The 23,675-nt window shown below is 35.4% G+C and overlaps 1 protein-coding gene across 1 annotated transcript in view; it reads left to right on the plus strand.

Annotated features, from left to right (window-relative positions):
- Positions 1–23,675, plus strand: part of trpm2 (transient receptor potential cation channel, subfamily M, member 2) — an 84,538-nt gene that overhangs the window by 27,824 nt on the left and 33,039 nt on the right. Inside the window, exons 9-20 of the mRNA XM_031893563.1 lie at positions 1,589–1,650; positions 2,927–3,127; positions 4,909–5,011; positions 5,807–5,928; positions 7,117–7,467; positions 8,553–8,690; positions 9,421–9,550; positions 11,994–12,139; positions 13,996–14,108; positions 15,215–15,443; positions 20,611–20,729; positions 22,106–22,238. Of these exons, the coding sequence (XP_031749423.1) occupies positions 1,589–1,650; positions 2,927–3,127; positions 4,909–5,011; positions 5,807–5,928; positions 7,117–7,467; positions 8,553–8,690; positions 9,421–9,550; positions 11,994–12,139; positions 13,996–14,108; positions 15,215–15,443; positions 20,611–20,729; positions 22,106–22,238 (1,847 nt within the window). The remainder of the gene's footprint in view (positions 1–1,588; positions 1,651–2,926; positions 3,128–4,908; positions 5,012–5,806; positions 5,929–7,116; positions 7,468–8,552; positions 8,691–9,420; positions 9,551–11,993; positions 12,140–13,995; positions 14,109–15,214; positions 15,444–20,610; positions 20,730–22,105; positions 22,239–23,675) is intronic.

Here is a 23,675-nt window from a genome sequence, read left to right on the forward strand (position 1 = left end):
ATATCAATGCAATTCAAATAAAAAGCACAATATCTCACATGTGATTATTGGTACAAAGTCAACATTCTAAAATACAAAATTCTGTAAATTGTTAGAATATTTTTATAGGGTACTAGAACATAGGGCACTGAAACATATAGCAGCCTTCACCTGGTGGCCATTTTCCCACTCACACATCGTCAGTGACATACATATCTGCAAACAGCTCATGTGCACTGTAAAGTTCCCCATACATGGGCCGATTCTAGCTGCCGATATCGGTCCCTTAGACCGATTTGGCAGCTAATTGACCCGTGTATGGGCACTACCGACGGGCCTGCCTGAAATCGGCTAGATCTCGATCGGGCAGGTTAAAAAATCTAGTCGGATCGGGGACCGAATTGGCTCGTTGATGCGGTCCCCGGACCGACTTTGTCTATACCCGCCATAATAATTTGCCTGGATTCTCCCGATATCGCCCACCTGTAGGTGGGGGATATCGGGAAAAGATCCGCTCACTTGGCAACATCGCCAAGCGAGCGGATCTTAAGGTGGAAGGGCATCTTTACACAGGCAGAATTTACTTTGATAAAACGTCCTGTTTGGATTGTGCCCTGTAATGGTTAAACTAAGCTCAGGAAAGGAGGTTAGGAGAAAAAAAACATGGTCTCCAGAGTTCACAGCTAGAGCAGAGTTTCTATGGAAATCAAAATTTCTATTTCTGCTTTGGCCGCTAGAAAGGGGGCCAATGAGTTAGAGGAAGAGAAAGAATCCTAAGTGATTAGGGGAAGCTGGAGCCTTACTGTTAAGCCCTAGAAGAGTTCTAGGATCTTAAAAAGGATTTAGGGCCATGTTTACTAACTTTGGAGATAAATATCACCAATCATGTTTCCCATAGTAATCTTTCAGCAATCAGATTTGAACAACTACCTACAAGTTAGAAAAAAAAAGCAAAGATCTATGGGCAAAATCACCAGTGATATTTATCTCCAATGTTAGTAAACCTTCATCTACTGGAATTACAACAGCATCCCTTGGTTTTAAAACAATTACAAGGAAGTCTCAGAAAATGCTCCAGTGGGTGTTGGGAATCAAATAATAAATACTGATCAGTAAAAATATTTTTTTATGAAATATTTAGATTTCCTCTCTGATGTATATAAGTTTGAAAAGGTCAGTTTGTATTGTACATCTTCCCTAAAGACCTTGATATTGTTTTACTCTGGGTATAGGTGTTCAGTAACTAAAGAGGTCCATTGGGTTGTACATCCTGTTCAACAAAAAGAAATGTGGAGATTTACAAAGTGTTCAACTGCAAAATACTGCCTTCAGTTTAAACCCCTGTATTCCTGTGTTTTAGATAACTCATAACATTAATATGCAGTATTCAAGATATATTCTATATAAATTTAGAAGTCAAGAAGGTGTATTCTTCATCAAAAAACATATTTGCCCCTTCACCCGTATCAGCTGTTACACAAGGGTTTTGTAAAGTATTAACATTTTTATGTCTTTATGATTTATATATTTCTGTGTAATATGCACCAAGTAACTTGAATATGTTTTCTTGATCAATTTTAATTTTGGTTTGTTTATTATTTCATTTTAGGGGTTGCAATTAAGATTCCAATTGTTTGTGTAGTTCTGGAGGGAGGGCCCGGCACCCTTGATGTAAGCCAAGAAATATTTAATATTTTGGTTGAAGAAGCATGTTTATATGAGAAACAATTTTCTTATTTTGTACAGTATAAATTCAGTCTGATAGAAATATTAGTAGCACTTAACTTGTGTTAGTTACTTCAAGTTTCACTTTATAATACAGACCCATAAATGATTTTTATTGGGTCATAAATAATCTGAACATAGGTAACAGCACTTTTATTCATTCAACCAAAATAACGGATCAGGCTTAAAGAGTAGAATTCAACACCACCATATTTATATAAATAATTATGGCAGGTATCATTTGATTTAAGTACTCTAATATTGTTAAATATGGCAGGAAAGTCGCCACAATTAGTCACCGCAACCGATTTTTTAAAAAGTCACAGTGATTAAGCCCCATGTGTCTTCGCCCTAAAGAGTGGTTACAGCTACTGATTCACTTGGCACTGTTTATAATAATAATTTACCTCCTTCTTAATTGTTTTAAAACATATTTTTCAGATAAATTGAAACATAATGCATTAACATTAATACAGCTATATCAAAAGTAGCAGTGTTTTCTCTTTAAATAAGCATCCTTCACAGCATATAGGACCTTTATACTAAGGACAACACCATGACAGTAAATAACAGTTATTGACCTTTTGCGAAAATGCAATAAGCTGAAATCTCTGCTCTACTACTAAAATACTAGCTATTTCCATACAACAACAAAAACATAGATCTAGAGGAGAATCATATTAAATCATTTTTAAACTCCTTCTGCCTTGTTACATGCAACCCTCTTTCTGAGCTAAACTCTCACAGAAGTGGTGGAATAAAGTGTGCATTTCCTGGACTATAACTCTCATTGTACAAAAAGAATTGGTATCAGGTTTTTATACAGGAACAGTAAGTTTACTGAACAACAGATAATGTCAAAGATTGTACTACATGATTTTGGCCCCACCCATTATAAAGGAAACCCTGTGTTAAGGATTCACGTAGAGTTTCAGGATTTCGTTCGTTGGGGTATTATTCCCTGGGCAGGCATTCTTATAGTCAGCTTTTTGATGCTGAAAGGCTTAATCAATCATAAATCTGCCTCTTAGTATAATGGCAGTCAAAGTAAAAAAATCTATGTATTTACAACTGAAACTAAAACATATTCATAAGGTATTTCAAAAAATACCTTAGAAAGTGTTTTAACAGGTAATCTTGTAACTTATGCACTCATGATAGGGTGGTGGGTATGCCATTTAACTAACCTAAACAAAATGTGTTTCTTTTTGTTTGTATGCAGACAATCTATAATGCCATTAGAAACAATACTCCCTGTGTTATAGTGGAAGGATCAGGTAGAGTTGCGGATGTGATTGCCCAGGTTGCTCACCTTCCCATTTCAAAGATCACCATCTCTCTTATTCAGGAAAAGATACGAACTCTCTTCCCTGATACATTTGACACTTTCACGGAATACAAGATTGCTGACTGGACCAAAAAGGTAAATACTTGATTTAAAATCAGTTAAAGGATAATATTTTTCCCAAATGTAACTTCTGAAAATGAATTGTGTATCTTTTAGTTCATAAAAATTGTATATTTTAAAATTGCCAGAGTTGTGCCCTTTTATTGATTTTCTTTTACAAAGACAAATAGGGGTTAATGTAATAAATGTTCTTAAGTTTGCTACTTGTCTAGTAACCATTGCAACCAATCGACTGGTCAGCTGTTTAAAAATACACATCTGCTTGTTGCTATACATTATAAGATGTGGTCAAACTTTAGACTGTTTATTAAAGTACTCCATTAGTCTCTTAAAGGGGATCTAAATAAACAATAAAATGCCATACATTTACACAGCCTGGTCTTTTGATCACTTTGCAATCTACATTTGTTTTCTGTTATACTTGCATTCTGATATATAACCAGTTTTATGCTGCTAATAGCAGATTGACCATAGTGTCAGCAACCCTAACTTTCTATACACCTTCGTTGCACTTCCTCTATTCATCAGACCCTTAGGTTGTTGACTCAAACTTTCTAATTACTGTAAAAAAAATGCAAATACCACAGCAACTGCTAAAAATACAAAATGAATGTAAATTGCAAAGTGCTTAGAGAAGCACTTTTAGTATGTTCACATCAATTATTTTTTTTTATAAAGCTGACAATGACCAGCTGATTGGTCTTCCATACAGCATCAGCCATTTTGTGGCTTTTAGCCTTAACCCATTACAAGAGTGCCTTTTTGTGAGCTAAAGGCACGTTAACACTTCTAAGAATGGAGACAGATGTTCACCTTGGTATTTTTTGCAGGTTACACACTGTCTCCCAAGAGATTTGTTTGACTAGTGTCCAATTTCACTTAACACATGGATGGTCAAACTGAATAAATATGTGTAAAAATGTGGCCCCTAGTGATACTTGTAATTTGAGGACCTTTCACATATTCCAGCAGAATTATTTGAAGATTTTAATTTGTGGCTTAATTATAGTATGTTAGAGCAGAACAGTTGAACATTTGTAACCATGTCACCTATAGTAAACATTCAGTTTAAATGGATCAGTAAAAGTTGTGCTTGACTCGTGTTACAAATTTCTAATTGATTTGCAACAAATACTAGCATCTGGCATAATACAGGTATGGTATCTGTTATCCAGAAACCTATTATCCAGAACTCTATGAATTAGAGGAAGACCATTTCCCATGGACTCCATTTTTAAGCAGCTAATTTTAATATTTTAAAATGATTTCCTTATTCTATATAATAATATAAATGTCAATGTCACTGAAGGGACACAATCAAAATTGGCAATTAAACCCAAATTACCCAAGACCAACTATTAAAGGGAGCACATGAGTTAAGTTAATGTCCCTTTAATTGTATAGTTCATTTTCCTGTTTTAAAAGATAATAAGACTTACCATCAAAACTTTTCCAGGGACTTTCTTTGGATGTGCATCCCTTGTATGTTCTACATAGGCAAATGGTCCTACATAACATTATTACATTATAACATTTAACACATAGGGTCATTATGAGCATGAGATCTACCCCATAATATCACTTGCCATAATTAGATACTGTTATGCTCAAAGCAGGTGTATTGCAATCCTGCGCAGGATTTTTGTGATTTTTTTTTAGTATGAAAACAAAATGGTAAACAAAAAATATCATGAAATGAAAATTACAAATTGAAATATGGTATGGACAAAATATAACAAAATGTTCCTGTAAATTTATTTTATATACTGTAGTAAGATCTTCCAGTTTTTCCTTAGATTCAGGATATCATGAGAAACAACCAGCTTCTTACTATCTTCCAAGTGGACAAAGATGACCAGCATGATATTGATTTTGCTATTCTTCAAGCTTTACTAAAAGGTAAAAATTCATATTGAGTTTTTCCATATTGAGTACCCCAAAAACTTCTGCTGCTAATAATATACCCTGCCAGTAATCTCATAGGGAACCAATGCTCACACTAAGAAACATAATGGAAAAAATATGCATATTTTAGTACATCAGCTCCTAGGATAGGAGACTCTGCATTTACATGGATTTTCGTTGTAATAGTGGATTTAATTATAGCACTCTAACAGCATTATTGTTATATTTTGCATGTAAGCTGTACTGAGAAAGGAACTGGGGTGTCAGTGAACTGGCAAATACCCAATATGCCTTCATTTAATAATTTACTAATTAATGAAAGATATTAGAGGAAATTTACAAATACAAGAACAGTGTATAAAGTGCAATTTTGGATGCAAATTGTCATGTTTTTTAACTCATAATGCAGTACGGTTTTCCTGTAATTCCAGCTTATTTTGCAGCAGAGCTCCAAGTTGCATCTGCTGTGATTGCACCCTACATATACATACATGTATTTTGAAAGTTGCTACTAGTTGCTTCAATATGATTCATTGGACACAAGTCTCGGTGCATCTATTAATGCAACCCAGTATTTGTGCAGAAAGAGGATTGATACATTGGCAATGATCTGGAGGTGTTTGCTTGTGGGTGGGTTTCTAAATCACCCCTTTATTCTTTTGATATTAGAGTTTAGTACACTAATAAAACTATCATTAAAATTTAATTAAGGCTACCACAAACTTCTGTCAAACTTCATGTAATTTTTTTTCATGTTAACATTTAAACATGCACTTTCTTCTCCTGCAGCATCTTTAAGCCACGATCAACAAGGTCACGAAAACTGGGATCACCAACTAAAGTTGGCTGTAGCTTGGAATAGGGTCGATATAGCAAGAAGTGAAATTTTTACAGATGAGCTTCAGTGGAAGGTTTGTCATATAAAATAAAAAATAACTTTTATTTGTCATAACTTTTTTTGAAGTTACTGTAAAAATGTTCAATTTTACATTTGCTTATAAATAATTAACATTGTGACATTTTAGAAGAATGACTGGAATGTTATTCAAATTTTATCTAAAAATACAAAATGTATAATTTATTCTATCAGTGTTGACATTTTCTGTGGTATATATATTTGATTTGTGATTGTGAGTGACCTAGTTCCAGTACAGGTATGGGATTCCTTACCTGAAAACACAATACCTGTATCTAGAAAACCCTAAATAACAGAAAGGCCACCCCATATAGTCTATTTTTAGTAAATATTTCAGATTTTTTAATGATCTACTTTTTCTCTTGTACTTGATCTTAACTAAGCTGAATAAATCAATATTGGCAAGAAAATAATCCTTTTGAATTTTATTAATGTTTTATACATTTTTTTAATACACATAAGGTAATTGTAATCTAAATTAAGGAAAAAAACGTTATTAGTAAACTCCCCGGTCCCTAGCTTTTAGCTTATAGTATTTCTCAATACAGGAGAAAGAAGTCAATAGACTGGGATGACCTAAGTACACTTAGGGGCTGATTTACTTACCCACGAACGGGTCGAATGGAGTCCGATTGCGTTTTTTTCGTAATGATCGGTATTTTGCGATTTTTTCGTATGTTTTGCGATTTTTTCGGATTCTTTACGAATTTTTCGTTACCAATACGATTTTTGCGTAAAAACGCGAGTTTTCCTATCCATTACGAAAGTTGCGTAAAAAGTTGCGCATTTTTCGTAGCGTTAAAACTTACGCGAAAAGTTGCGCATTTTTCGTAGCGTTAAGTTTTAACGCTACGAAAAATGCTCAACTTTTCGCGTAAGTTTTAACGCTACGAAAAATGCGCAACTTTTTACGCAACTTTCGTAATGGATACGAAAAACTCGCGTTTTTACGCAAAAATCGTATTGGTAACGAAAAATTCGTACAGAATCCGAAAAAATCGCAAAACATACGAAAAAGTCGCAAAATGTTCGTTTTCAAGTCGGAACTTTTCCAATTCGGGTCGGATTCGTGGGTTAGTAAATCAGCCCCTTATACATTATAATATATTAGACTGTTAAAAACTTATTTTTGAATTAGTTTGCTCTACTTTGTGGTTGTTCAGTTACTTGTATTTTCCTTCAGCCCTCAGATCTGCACCCACTGATGACAGCAGCACTGATTGGCAATAAGCCTGACTTTGTAAAGCTTTTTCTTGAACAAGGGGTCCGTCTAGAGGAGTATGCCACCCAGGAAACAATAATTAACCTCTACAATAATACTGATCCATCCTGCCTGTTTCATAGTAAGCTTGCAAAAGTTTTTGAAGATGAACGGTTACGATTAGAAACCTCCAAGTCTTTCAAGCTTCAACTCCATCATGTGTCACAAGTCTTAAGGGAATTATTTGGGGACTTCACAAAGCACCTTTATCCAAAGCCAAAGAACTCTGAAAAGCCTTCGGTTTCTATTGCGGTTCCACATATGAAAATAAACGTAAGTGATCTTCAAATTCTGCATTGGCTCATCCTAGTGCCTTTAGTAGGCACTAATGGTCAAGATGTCTATGAAGATTCTCATTCATCCAGGTCATGATATACAGTATCTAGTAGAATTAAGTCTAAAACAACAACTTTTCATTGGCATTGCTACAGCCAAATTTATTATCTACAAGGACTCCAAGGTCCTTCTCCATTGTGGATTTGCCTAGTGCAGTCCCATTAGTGGCTTGCATATTTTTACATTCCAGGTGCATGACTTTACATTTATCCACATTACATCTCATCTGCCACTTAGCCGTCCAGATTGCCAGTTGGTCAAGATCCTGCTGCAAGGATGCCACATCCTGGATAGAAGTGACATGGATAGACATAGATAGAATCATGGAACTATTGTGACTGGATCATACCTTCTTACACTTGTCGGTTTTAACCAACACCTACAATAACTGAATAAGTTCAATGGAACCATTGTGAAAGGATGTCTGTGACTGTACTACCCTCAAGGGTTTAAATGTTTAAATGCCGGGGAATTGCCTACCAGTGATTTGAACTGAAGAAGCCACTCAAATGAGTGGTGAAACATTTTCAAGAAAAACTCAGAAAAGTCCAGTTGTTTTTGTTTTTTTTAGACTTAATTCTACTAGATACTGTGTATGTCAGATGTCATCTAACCTGTTCCATTAGCATATGTGAGATAAAATTGAGGATGTACATAGAAATACCAAGAAAACATAATGATAAACATTTGATGGAAAACCATGAACTGACACCTGCATATGTCTTAAAATATGATTAACTGAAACGAAAAACTTTGTGAGTAATATATGTTTTGTATATGTTGCATGGTAGGTTTGCAAGTAATGATCTGCATATGTAATTATACAGTAAGTGTAAAAAAACTGTAATAAAATAACAGTGAAGTTTTCTTAGTATTCAGGCTGATTTATCAATCAAGAATTTTAATTTTTACTGTAAAAAATTTGAATTTCATATTTTGTATTGTCTTAGCCTTGTGTGCTGTCCTTTCATCCAAATTCTGGCATTTTGAAAGTAGTAATATTAATTAAATTTCTCTTTTAGGTGCAAGGGGTTACTCTTAGATCTTTTCACAAACGCTCCCAAGGCCGTGCACCATGTACCATGGATCCAATTAGAGATCTTCTAATCTGGTGTGTTGTTCAAAACCGAAAAGAAGTTGCGGAAATCATTTGGTCCCAGGTTAGACACTTACAGCTTTTTGGCATTTATATGATATAAATAGCCTGTCCTTAAGTCTATTTAACTTATTTTATTGCGCTTATAACCTTACCCCTGCAACCTTACACAGAAAAATGCGCCCACTTTCTATTAATTCCTATGAAATTTTTAGAAATGTATTGATCAATGGGTAAAAGTTCATATTGGGTGAGAGTTCACTATTTGATAAATATGTTTCTAAAAATCTCATAAGAAAGAATAGAAAGTGAGCAAATTTTCCTGTGGGAAGCTTTAATCTCACATTTTGATAATTCTACCCTTAGCTTTCACCCAAATGGCAACTACTAACATGGAAAGTAGAACATCATTAAATATTTCACAGATTTTGTTTTTATCTCTAATAAAGACGAACAACAACCATTCATTGTTCATTTGAGGTTTTCTGTCGAAATGCATTTTTTAAATTTATTTACAAAAACATAAAATACATTATTATAACCTTTCTTTTACATTCACAATACACATGAGTTAGAATATAAGCATATGTGTTAGGGAAAATGAAAAAAAAAAGGTTGTTTAGTATGGCATCAGTTTATAGTAAAGATCTTTGACTGGACAGTGCCTTTTCTTTTCAGTGGTATGGTTTCTTTTAATACAGCACCTGTACTTGCATTACTTAATATGAAGTAGATAAGTAATTTTGATTTTGTATGGTTGTCAGTGCAGTTATACTTCTTTATTATATCTCTAGTGTCACGACTGCATAGCAGCAGCATTGGCTTGCAGCAAACTCCTCAAGGAGCTTTCAAAAGAAGAAGAGGACACTGACACTTCTGAAGAAATGCTAGCCCTAGCTGAAGAGTTTGAGCAGAGAGCAATAGGTTTTAATGGCAATTCAGTTTGGATAATACAGAGTCTTATTCTAATTTTTTTCAGCCTTCATGTTTAATGAGACAATCTTATATGTAGCTTACACATCACTAGTGATGAGCAAATTTTTTCAGCAGGCATGGATTGCTGCAAAACTGCCTTAAAAATTTGCTGAGTGAGAAAAAAGTAGTAGTCACGTAAAAAAGTTGCGGTCGGGTTAAACAAAACGTGGTGGTTTAAAAAAAAGTTGTGCGGTAGCCGCATTTTGGGTATTCTTCACCTTTTGAGAATTTTCCAGCAGTTTCCAAAAAATTTCAGTGAAGCAAAACAGGACAGTTTTGCTCATCCCTACACAGCACAATTATCATAGCTGAAGTATTAGTAACATTGTAACTAAGGTTGAAAAAATATACATATCAATCAAGTTTAACCTTTTTCTAAATTAACCTGTTAACTGCTAGATAAAATTCTGACACCTCTCAAATTTGCCTTAGAGGGTTTAAAAATCCCTTCCTGACTCCCAGATGGCAATCGGACCAGTCCCTGGTGTGCTATTTTCAGTAACCCTGTATTTTTCATTTGCTAAAAAGGAATCCAACCCCTTCTTGAAACTATCTAATGTATCTGCCTTAAAAGTTACCTATAGGTCATGTTGATCATTTTTCCCTGATAGAGCTGCTTCTGTAAGGAATAGTTACTTGAAGTTCCTAAACCTGAATGTTTTGCCAACCTGACTTTCCCATCTCAGCCTGTCAGTTATACCTTCTAATGCTAATGGACTCCTGCTGCACAATGGCAGCCCCCTTATAGAGGAACATGGGGGATCAGATAGCTAATGTAAAAGAATTGGGCAAGAACTTTTAAGGTAAAATTATAAATAGCATGGAAATACAATGTTAAGATACATGTTAAAAAAGGTTTAATTTTTGGTGTCAGTATCTCTTTAAAAACCCTTTTTTGAATAAGTTGAAATGTGAATGAATGTCCTTGTATCCTTGTGTCCTTTGGACCACCCTGCTGAGAAATAAATCATTACAAAGTTCGTTTTTTGGTCCCCTTATAACATAGTTATTATATCTTCCTTTAAAGGGGTTGTTCACATTTACATTATCTTTTAGTATGACACAGACATTAATATTCTCATTTTTTTTTATTTTTTGTCATTTTTCAGTTATTTGGCTTTTTTAGCTCTCCAGTTTGGAATTTGACTAGCTTCACTACAGCAACCAGGCAATTAGAACTAATAAAAAGTAACAATAATATAACATTGTAAGCCTACAGAGCAAAAGTTTTGTGTCTGCCAGGGTCACCCCATTGTGAAAGCTGAAAAGATGTAGAGGAAGAGGGCAACTAATTCAAAAACTATAAAATTAAATAATGAAGACCAATTGCAAAGAATATGGCATTCTATAACATACTAAATGTTAACTTAAAGGTGAACCACCCCTTTAAGCATCTCTTCTCCATTGTAAACAAAGGCCAAGTCTTACTAACTAACTAACACTTTCCATATTCTTTACTGGCTTAGTTGCCATTCTTTGGTCTTACTCTGATTCAATAATACTCTGAGCACTAAAAACAGCTTATTCTAGGTGTGGCCTTACCATTTCTTTCTACACGGGAAGCATGACTTCCCACAAATGTAAACCCCTTTTAATACAGCTCAAAATCTTGTCTGCCCTTGCAGTCACTGACTGACATTGCTTGCTACAAGCAAGTATTTATTATTTACAAGTACCTCTACGTCCTTCTACGTTATAGATTTGCCGAAAGCAGTCCCATTAAGGTTATAAGTGACTAATACATTTTTAGATCCCAGGTGCATTAACTTACAGTTATCAGTAACAGTAAATCTCACCTGCCATTTAGTTGGTCAGTTTGCCAGTTTGTCAAGATGCTGTTGCAAGGATGCCACATACAAAATAGAAATGATTGGACTACATAGTTTTATGTCATTGCAAACACTTATATATAACTTAGATTGCTCTGCCCTAAGTCATTACTGAACACATCAAATAAAAGAGGACGAAACCCGCTGAGACCTGCCTGTCTGACATGACATATCCTTCATAAAGCCAATTATCAACAAAGTATCCTACATGGTATTTATTATTCAAACATTATGTAATTCAATTAGTCATGACCTGTGCTGTTAATTGGAACCTTTAAATATTCAAAAGTTATCCAAAAAAGTGCATCAACAAAAACCATAAAAGACTGGGATATTCTACTTATTGAAGCAAAAAAATTAAAATATACTATTGCTCTCCTGAAAAGCAATATGTCCATACAAATGAATAGCAGACAATAAAACAATCATAAAGGGTTATAAGGGTATATTGAGTATAAAGAAAAGATATAAAAATGAATAGTGGACAATAAAACTATCACAGAATTATAATTGTATTTGTGTAAGAGTAAGCCTATAACTACATTTCTGTTAAATTTGTTTAGGTATTTTTACTGAGTGTTACAGAAAAGATGAAGAGAGAGCTTTAAAGCTTCTTATTCGGGTTTCTGAAGCCTGGGGAAAGACAACAAGTTTAAAATTGGCCTTGGAAGCCAAAGATATGAAATTTGTTTCTCATGGAGGTGTTCAGGTACTTATACCATTTTAAACTTTGCAATATTTTCTCTTTTTTTTCCCTGTTAACTATGGTTTTATTGAAAAAATTTTATTATGTGATACAAAAGTTTTATAAAAATATATTGGTGGGAATGTCATAGTTCCCATTGCATGAAAAGATACTTCGGGGTTGATTCACTAAAGGGCGATAAAACGAGCACTATTTATAGCATGCGTTAAAAATGTTATCGCTTCTTATTTTTTGCGACTTATAGATCGATTCACTAAAAGGACAGGCGTCATAATTAAGACGCGATGTTCTTTGCGTTGTTTAACTCACGATGAGCGTTTTTCTTGTGCTAAATCCCGCTGCACGCGTTATTTCCTGCTGCGCGCGATATATTTCGCAGCTTGCTATATAAGCGTACAATATTACACATATAACCATTACTTTCGGAAAAATACTGTTCTGAAAATGACCATTTCCCTGCAAACTGGAAGATGCATCACTCTAGGGCCAACACATACTTGAAAAAATCCCACTGCAAAGTCCAGTGCTTCATATGTGTTTGTGAATCATTCGTTAGTATTATTTCTATTCGCTAATTAACGCAATGCAAGGTAAATAACTAATTTTTTTTTTTGCACATGCGATATGCAAATTAACCCATGCGAAATGACTTTGATGAATCGGGACTTAATTATTGCATGCTTTTTAACGCAAAAAAGCATGCAATAAGCGCTATCGACCTTTAGTGAATCAACCCCTTCAACTTTTAATAAATATTAAATAAAAATCATTTAGAGACAGCACTATGAGATGCTGGTATGGGGGAAGGGCGGACAATTGTTGTATATCCACAGATGTCTGGTGTAAAAAAAAAAGCACTCGTATTAAGCCTCCACAAGCTACCTGTATAAACAAATTTAGCAAACACAAGACAAAAATGTTCCCACGTGTACAAATAATTGACACCAGGATATGAATCCTATAAATCCTCCAAACTAAGAATATAATTTTGAAACCAGGATTCCTACCTTTCTTTTTGTCTGCCACCCTTTTAAAGAATCATTGCTAAACTCATTTCTTCTTGGCTGTGTGTGCAAAAAAAATCCTTTTGTGCTCATTCTTTAAACCCATAAAAAACTGTGTGCACAGGTCAGAATAATTACAAATTATGTGCTTTGCTTAAAAAAATCTTTATGCATGCTGGCCCCAAAATTTAAATTTAAAATTAAACCTACTGCATTGTGGCACTGCAACCTGTGGCAAGACCTGGGGCAGGCAGAACTGCAAGACATTTCATCCATTCTGGATGCAGGAAATGCTTTTTAACACACCCTACTTGCTAGCTTGAACTTGGAATCCAAAAGCATTCTACTAGTGTGCACAGTATGTAAATACTTGTATCGAAGTTTACTCTTGTACAAGTATTTACACACTGTGCACACTAGTAGAATGCTTTTGGATTCCAAGTTCAAGCTAGCAAGTAGGGTGTGTTAAAAAGCATGGGATAAGTCGTTGGCATTTAAAGGTCATTTTTAGACATTTAGAAGCCTATATCTTGTTACAGAATTGGAATTACACAAAAATTCTACCATATTTTGAAAGCTTAGGTTGTTCTGAAAAAAACGATATATTGTTTTCCTGGGTAAACTAAAAGTCCCCCCAAGGAAAGGCCCCTAAAGTGAAACAGTGCAAAATGTTCAAAAAATGTCTGGCAATACAAGTTCCGCTTTGACCAAAATGGCTGGCAGTAAAAGATATTACAGAAGTAAAAGGCACCTTTACAAATATACAAGAGACTGCAACCATTTAAACATACAACTTTATTGTTATGTCAAATGACTTGTCATATTGGTATAATTTGTTTTTGTTTCTTTTCCAAGGCATTCCTTACAAGAGTGTGGTGGGGAGAGCTTTGTGTTGACAATGGTATATGGAGGGTGATAATCTGTATGTTATTCTTTCCTCTTATCTATACTCGCTTCATAACTTTCAGGTAGTTGTTTACATTTTCAACATCTCGTTATTCAAAGAATGAGTGAAGTGTAAAGTAATTTCTATGCCTCTAAACAGAATAACATCTCTGTATAAACATGGAAAGAAAACTATATTTCTTTTTTAAAACTGGAGCTGATATAAAAAACAATATAAATATTTTCTGCCGTGTTGTTGTGTATTGCTAAACTTTGGTTTTGTTTAAATGCTTTTTTTTAAATGTCAGGATATAGTATGCTCTTTGCTTTAGGTCTGTGGTGCTTTTCCTCAACATCCATATGCATCCAAGCTAACAGTGACTAGGGTGACAGATAATCCATTATATTACTATTGAATGGATACGTTGAATGCATATAGAAAAATAAATCAATGTAATTAACTATATATAATGCAACTTCAAACATTTTAAAAAATTGTCCAAGCTAATCCACTTAGAAGTGCCAAAATGAACTTGCTATTTTTTCCCCTGGGTCATTCCTCCTTAAAGACTACCAGGTCAATATCTTACCCTAGTCCCACACAATGCTAGGGACACCTGAGAAAGATTATTAATAAAGGCTGAACAGCATCCTGTTTGTTTTGTCGCCTTTTACCATAACATGACTTGTGTGGTTTTTTAGACTACACAGGCTGACCACCAAATTTATTTATTGCTTTTTCCCCAAGACAGTACCACAAACTCACTTTATTTCTGTACATATACATAAAATCCATGCAACTAGGCTGACAAAAATTAACACTTAGGGGCTGATTTACTAAGACACGATTTCGAATCCGAATTGGAATAATTCCGATTGGAAACGAACATTTTGCGACTTTTTCGTATTTAAAGACGCCGAAAAAATCGCGTTTTTACGCAAAAATCGTAAAGACGACGAAAAAAAATCGCAAAATTACCGATCATTACGAAAAAAACGCAATCAGACACATTCGGCCCGTTCGTGGGTTAGTAAATGTGCCCCTTAGCTGGAATAACTATTCTTATGTTATGCAATTTTCAGATTAGCAATAATGTTATAAATAATCATTAATAATAATCCATAATATTAAAATAATCATCATAATTAATGAGTGTTTAATAAAAAAAACTCTTGTTTATCTTTATAGAACTACTCCATGTGCGGCTAAAAAGATGCAAGCAACAACCTTCAGTGAACGTCTTCAAGCTTTCTTTATGGCACCAATAGTCATCTTCCACTTAAACATCCTATCTTATTTTGGATTCCTCCTTCTTTTTGCATATGTACTTATGATTAATTTCCAACCCTTTCCTTCATGGAGGGAGCTTGTTATATATGTATGGCTCTTTTCCTTTGTTTGTGAGGAAGTACGACAGGTAAGTTATGTCGTTTTTTTACAGCTAAATGTAATTTAAACATACATTTAAATTACATTAAACCTCAGCAATACTTTAGGTAATTAAACAATTACTTGTATCATATGGTGGGCCTGTAAGGCACAGTGTGGTTCTTGGCCACTGAGTTTTTCCACCTCAAAAAGTGACCAGAAAGAAGCTGGTATTGGCAAAACTTATGTGGGTCAGACCTCACAGTTATTAGTTGCTTGAATTTAATTAATAACCCTTAAGGTGAAATTATGGTTGTAGTATATATGGAGTGGAGGATCATAAAAAAACAGAGCTCAGTCAGGGTGCTGAAGAGCAGAAATTGTTGAAATGTACCTTTACCTACTGTAATTTCTATTTCTAAGTCACTTTAATAGCAATTCACCAACATGGGTAATCCCCACCTCTTTAAGGTCACTGGAAAGAAAACACAAACTACATAATAAAGCACCCTTCTCAGGCCCCTCAGACGTTCCTCAGTCTTCCACCACCAAAGATTAGAGATGTAGCGAACCTCACAAAAAAAGTTTGCGAACCTGTTCGCGAACTTCTGCCAAAAAGTGCGAACTTTGCGAACCCCATAGACTTCAATGAGAAGGCGAACTTTAAAACCTAGAAAAGCCATTTCTGGCCAGAAAACTGATTTTAAAGTTGTTTAAAGGGTGCCACGACCTGGACAGTGGCATGCAGGAGGGGGATCAAGGGCAAAAATTTCTCTGAAAAATACGTTGTTGACACAGCGTTGTGTTTTGTGCTGTAAAGGGCAGAAATCACACTACATTTCTAATGAACAACAGCAAACAGCACTGGACATGTTAAAGAACAGTAAGATAAATAAAAAAAAAATTAAAAAAAAGTGATCTCTGGTTGGTGTTGGTGGTGAACTACTAGGAGCAGCACACCAGTCCCCAACACAGCTAGACTAATAGCAATGGGCTCTATAAATTACAGTAGCAAAGTAAAAAAAACACAAATGAAAAAAAATTATGTGAATGTGTGGTTGGTGCTGGTGCACTACTATGACCAGCACACCTGTCTCTGACACACACAGACGGAGCTGCAGTACACAATGAAAAGAAGAGTAACAGTAATCAAAAAATAAAAGCAGTCCTTACAAGGACTATTGGGTTACAGCAGATGAGATCAGACAGCAGCTACATACAGAGCAGTAGAAAGTAGATTACTAGTCAGCAAAGCTACCTAAACTGACCCTCAAATCCCTGCACAGCTCTCTCCCTATGCTAACTCATCAAGCACACACAGACAGAATGTAAAATGGCTGCTGGGCTTCGGTTTATATATGGAAGGGAGTGGTCCGGGGGGGTGGTCCAGGAGGGAGAGCTGCCTGATTGGCTGCCATGTATCTGCCGGCTCTGGGGTGAGAGGTCAAAATTTGGCTCCAGCTAAGGCGAACCCAAAATTGCGAACATCTCTAAAAGTTCGCGAACTTGCGAACACCCGATGTTCGCGCGAATTAGTTCGCTGGCGAACAGTTCGCTACATCTCTACCAAAGATGCAGCTGCAGTCCTGGTTGAATGAGCCCTAAGAACCTTGGGGACCTCCCTGTCGGTTCATATGCCATCACAATACACATGATTGTCCAACTACCAATCATAAATTTAGAAGGAGCATAACCCTTTTTTGGACCTCTCAGAATCCGATAAAGTCTGATTTGCGACAACATCTAATGCAGCTAATGTAAATGGCCGCATTAGATCTAACATGTGCTGTCATTTAAGCTGCAATAATTAGGACAAATCCTAACTCAACGCTTAACATATGGACAGACCCTCTTCAGGGTGTTAAAAAGTTATCATTTAAACCAATGACAGCTGAAATTTGACAATGCAATGCACTGCTGCTTACAACATTGTCATATCTGGAAAATAGACATTGCAGCTGCTGACATGGTTCAGGACCCATGGGGTCAAATCATTATTCTGAGCAAATTGTACAAAGCAGTCCCACACTGTACTGAAATAGAGAACTGTTGGATTTTACCAGGTCTCATTGGAACCTTTTTTCACTCAGTCTGTGCCTTTCAACTTCCAGATAATCAAGGACAAATGGGAAACATCCTTGAAGAGTATGGGGCCCTATGACAGAAGACCCACACTATGAGGCACATTTACTAATCCACGAACGGACCGAAAGCGTCCGAATGCGTTTTTTTCGTAATGATCTGTATTTTTGCGACTTTTTTGTCGCCGTCATGTTTTTATCATATATTTTCCGCGACTTTTTCGGCGCCGTCGCGAAAAAATCGGATTGGGTTTTCCCGCTGTTTACAATTGCTCAATACGAAAAACCAGTGACGGCGACTAAAAAGTCATGCAAAATAAGATAAAGTCGTGACGGCGACGAGAAAATCGTGCAAAATACGAAAAAGTTGCAAAATTTTCGTTTCCAATCCGTTTTTTTCCCATTCGGGATTCAGATTCGTGGATTAATAAATGTGCCCCTAACTGTCTAACAATTCTTTGAATAGTCCCCACTGACAGCTTATGCAACAGCTTTCTGGGCCAATGAGGAATCACTAATATCATTGATGCGCCCTCTTGATTTCTTACCATCACAGGAAAATGAGGAAAGACAGAGGAGAATATCTTGCTGCAGTCTGAAAATAACTTTTGACATTTTTGGTTTAGCTGCATTGCCAACTGGTTGACATCTGAAGCCCCATACCTTTGAGTTATCTGAAGGAAGATAACCCTGGGCCAAAATATTGGGAATCAAAAAAATCTGAAAATCTGAAAAAAATACCTGTTTCTTTTAAGGCAGCAATGTTTGTCACCTGAACTTTTAAAAACATTCTTGGAGAGGTTGAGAGGCTGAAGGGGGAGGCAAGTGAACTGTACTGAGTGGATCTCCTATACCTGTGTGGCTCAAAAATCTGCACGTGAAAATAGACGTCCTTTGTATTGAAATTTATCAGCCAAGACCCTGGAGGAACAGCTAAGATAATGGAGGTCAAGGATTTCATCATGAACTTCCTGCAGAGGATAAACAAATTGAGGGGTCTTAAATCCAGAACTAGCCTAAAAGCTGCTGAGGCTTTCTTCACTACAAATGAGAGGAAGCTGAAGCTTCCTGAACCCTTTGAACAACAACTTGCTTAATAAGTGACACAAGGCTATCCAGTTGAGTCATTTCAGAAGCTTGAGGCTGTTCAGTAGATGGTTCGATCTCTGCTGACTTCTTTGGCAAATCAGTTTTTCTTTCAGTTCTTTTTGACATTCACTAGAGGCAGGGTAGCTAAAAGTTAAAAATATATTATCAGCCAACTCTCTTTCTTTTATTTAAAATAATCTCTCTCTTTTTTAAAACAATTTGGTTGCTGTAGCTTACCAAGGACCTACATGGGAAATGTAATAAAAGCCTAAAATGGAAAAAAATGTGCACAAATTAGAATAAAAAATTCACAATGTAATATTGTTCATTAGACTATTAATACATTGCAAATTGGAATTGCGCATTGCAAACCTTTTAAGGCATGCTTGAAGGTGGTGTAATCTTTTGGAGCAAACTTAACAACTTTTTCATTAAGACGTTTCATTATATACACTGTGCACAAATAATACAATTCACAAACAATTCACAAACGTTCTTCCACTGTCAGAAGTGGACACTAAACAGTTTCCGTGTTTGCAAAGCCCATAAAATTTGCACAAAGGCAAATTTGTTTGCACAGAGGCATAAATTTTCGCATTGCAAATAATTTTTCCATCTTATTACATTCCCCCATAGACTGTAACCCATTAGTGGAGCTAGTAGGCTCCATGCTTGATTGAACTGAAAGAACATTTTCAAAATTAGCCACTGACTGTATAAAAGTAGGCTATCCAAAAGAAAAAAGGCTTACAGATAATTTACCTAAGACACAATTGCAAGAATCTGTGCAGGATCTGGTGTCAAACATGAGTGAAAAGACACCAAAATTCAAAATATAATAATAATGTCTTAAAGTTCACATGAAAAAAACTGCTCTGTCATACTCTGAAAGGCACTTCCAGAATTTTGTTTGTCACATCTGGTCTGTGAAATGCAACTATGGAATTTAAAATGCCAATGTGAAGCAGATATTCCCCTCTGCAAAACTTGCCAAACCAAGTATCCAGCCCCAGGACCACATGGCGACCCATACCAGGGGCGAAAACAACAGGGCCACAGCCCTGGTTACACAGAAGCCCATCTTCTGTGACTAGTTTTGAGTGAAACAGTGAAAATTTGCAAAATGCAGCTACTGCATAACTTTTTTTTGATGCAACAGCAACTTTTTTGACGTGACCGTGAATCCAAATTTCACTCATCGTTATCTACAATGATCCTTTTAGAGAGCACAAGGGAGGCATCAAGGAGGGGGAGAGAGAGAACCCCCTTTCCTGAAATGGTCCAGTTAAGCTGCACAAATTTATATTCAAGTGACTCTAGGACAAAAAGGGCAACCTTTCAACTGTTTTGTATTTTTTTTATAATTCCTATTCTGTGTATTTCCAGCCTGCAGCTAGAGTGGTTGCCCTAGCAAACAGATAACAATAAACGTCTAAGTTGTAGAGTTGTAGAGCAAATACATTTGAATATTTGACAGAACCTCTAAAAAGTAAATACTGGCGGCAAATTATTTTAAAATGCTCATGTCTATATCATACTAAGTTAACTGTCTGGCATGGTGGAGTTTTTTCACAAAGTCCAGAAACATTCAGACATCACTGGTTTGTGATTAAATGAAATCTCAATGCCTGCAGTAGAGTAATTAGTTTGTAAGCTCTACTAGGCCATGGATTGGTATGAATTGTAAAACATTCTCTGTAAATCTCTTCCAAATATAATATATATATATATATATATATATATATATATATATATATATATGATGAAAATAAATAAAGAGTAGTAATATTGATACATTTTCTTATAAAGTAGTTTAAATTGAATACATACTTTAAATTCAGTCCCATTTCAAAATTGATAAAGAAGATGAAGATAAATAAGCCTTATAACAATCCTATCACTTTTTGTTTTGTAAATACGGACACAGTAACCCACTGATCTAGGAAAAGATGTAAGCAAAACTACAATTGTTTTAATATTGTCAATTGATATTTTACAGCCCAACTTGCTTTTCAAAAATATACTCAAAAATGATTTTTTTAATAGGTTGTATATGACCCTGATGGATTTGGATTTCTGAGGCAGGCTTCAATATATATTAATGACTTCTGGAATAAATTAGACCTCTGTGCAATTATTATCTTCATTGTTGGCCTAATTTGCAGGTATGTAGTACGGGTATAGATTCCATTATCCAGAAACCCATTATTCAGAAAGCTCTGAATTGCAGGAAGGCCATTTTCTATAGTCCACTTTAAGCAATTCTAATTTTTAAAAACTATTGAAAATTACAAGTCCCTATCATTCTGGATAATACATCCTATACCATATAGATCCTATACCAATAATCAATTGATATGATTTCATATATAATTTCTGTACCCTTTTTCCCCCCTATCCTCTTTTTTTATATATTTCAAAATCATTAGGGGTTTGGTCATTAAAGTCTGAAGAAAAAGTTCTGTGTAATATTTGGCTGTTTTCAAGTATCATCAGTGCTTTATATAATTTAAGAACTGCATGACCATTTATTAATTTCTAGATCCATGAACCCTGCATATTATTATAATTTCATCATGCCTTGATAAAGGTTGACCATCTTTCTGTTCAGGCCCTCCTGTATTTTATCTTCAATTTTAACTTCACAACTGTAGCACAAGTGTGGTAATTAAAGAATATGAATAACTCCTTTAATATGGAGATACCATTAAACTCTCTACCTAAGTATAACCTACAAACTGTACATTTATGCAACAAACAAATGTTTGACTGAATTGTGATTGTATCTATATCTACTTTAATTTATGTATTCATTTTTTTAATTATTCAATTTTAAAAGTGAAGAGTAGTTTATAAATAAACAAAAATATTTTTTTTAAATGCCAATACAACTGTACATAAATATGGCATTAAACATACATGTTTTTTTGCACCAGGCATAATTTACCAGTGAAATGTTAAGGTTTATAGAAGATATAAACCTTCCGTAGCGTTGTTGTTCCACTTAAATGCAGTAGGACTTCAACTCCCATTATTTTCCTGCATCTAAAGTACAATTGCAACTGTAGTCTACCAAATATAGATTGTTACAGCAACTTTCCTTACTCTTTTTCAAATCCCTCCATGGCTAATAGTTACATTGATGTAAGATCCTTCTTGCTCTGTTTACATGTGACTCTTTCCTTCTTGTGTTATACAATCACCACTGAAGGTATTACCAGTTTTTTTCAGATCTTTCAGTCACCTGCTTCCAGACTCAGTGTGGCTGCCAATGAGAGATATGGGGGTCTAGATCAAGGAACGTGGGGAGAGGGCTCCCTGAATTGTTAAATACATTTTGCTGTTGATTATGATAAATAATGTACCCTCTACTAAAATTTCTAAAGATACCACAAAGATTGCCACATCTATACTTTCAAAGAACCATTGAAAATGTTTTGTAGAGCTATGCAATGTTAAGCATATAGACCTCAACATTACCCACCCCTGTAATTACGTTTTGGAATAACCTATTCTAATTTTCTGGAATTGCCTTTTTTAGGTCACAGCCAGCTACATTATATTCTGGAAGAATAATCCTGTCATTAGACTTTGTTATCTTCTGCTTACGCCTTATGCATATTTTTACCATCAGCAAAACACTTGGGCCAAAAATTATAATTGTGAAGAGGATGGTAAGAATGATATCTGTTATTATTATGTGGGTTTTAAAATGTGTTTTATAATTCAGTTTACTGTAAACAAAATACTTTACTTTATGTTTTATGTTCTCCCTTTTATGATCTGGAACAATTGGAAGGAGTAGAATTAACTTTTGATCAAGGGAAGCATTATTAATAACTGTTAAATGATAGAGGTCAACACCTGCTTGGTTATTGGTTATTGACATTTTTAGAGAAATGTACTCGTAAGTAGTGCCATCAACATCGTACTCCTGCACTCTATGCCTTTAGTTAGCAGAGACAGTAACAGCATTGTTGATTTGTTCCAGCATGTGGCAACAGCAGACCACTACACAACTAGCCATGTTCCAATCCTTGCCTCCTTATACCTGTAAATTCAGTTTAAAAATTAGAATTCATCCATGGAGGTGTGCATTTAAAAGCCACTCCTTCTCTCCCTTGTCGTTCTCCCACCCTAGGCAAAGAGCAGAAAGGGAAATGAGTGACCCCTGGGATATAGTTACCCCAGGGACCCTAGCCAACAGTAGATGTAATAATCATGTGTCTGCTGTTGTCTCTGCTTCCTGCTACCCCAACGTTACCCATCTGCTATGTGTTGGCCCTCCTGTGAATCCTGTTTCCCTGCCCAAGGAAAGAGTGTCATACAAACACATGTTATTATTATGTATTATCTGGTATTTATATAGTGCCAGATAAGGCATCATCCCCTGGATCTTACAATCTAAGGTCCCTATCACAATCACACACACTATGGTCATTTTTATCAGGGACCAATGGACCTTCCTATATGTTTTTTTTTGGATTGTGGGAGGAAACCAGAGTACCTGGAGGAAACCCACGCAGGTACAAGGAGAACATAAAAATGTACACATTTGCAATTTACACATATGCATACTTTTTGTAAGGTGAAAAAGTGTGTAGTACTTAAAAAAATACAGGAAAAATACAGGAATTGTGACTTAAGAGGGATAAGATGCTTTTAAATGTAAGGTTTTAGGCAATTTAAAGGAATTTCATTAAAAAAAACAAAAAAACTGCTAATTTTAGCAAAGCTTTGCAGTTAGGTAGTTTGGATGTAAAGAGGCATATATGCCCATTTTGGATTTGTCAGAATGCGTACATTCCAAAAATATAGGGTTGATTCACTAAAGTACGATAAGCGTGCTTTAAGTCGCGCAATTCGCTAAAGTATTATCACGTTTTAAGTCGCATATCGCATGCGTTAAATAGCGCGCAACCGAATGTGTTAATTTTAACGCAATGCGTTAATTAGCGAATAGAAATAGTATTAACGCATGATTCACAAATACATATGAAGCGTTAAACGCGCTAAATATCGCATTCGTCTATGCGAAAAATTAACACCTACTTGGGGCAGGCGGTAATTATAGAAAAGTACAGTTCATGAGCTTTTGGCAACACAATATG

The sequence above is a fragment of the Xenopus tropicalis genome, chromosome 9, assembly GCF_000004195.4.
Source record: "Xenopus tropicalis strain Nigerian chromosome 9, UCB_Xtro_10.0, whole genome shotgun sequence".
Taxonomy (NCBI): Eukaryota; Metazoa; Chordata; class Amphibia; order Anura; family Pipidae; genus Xenopus; species Xenopus tropicalis.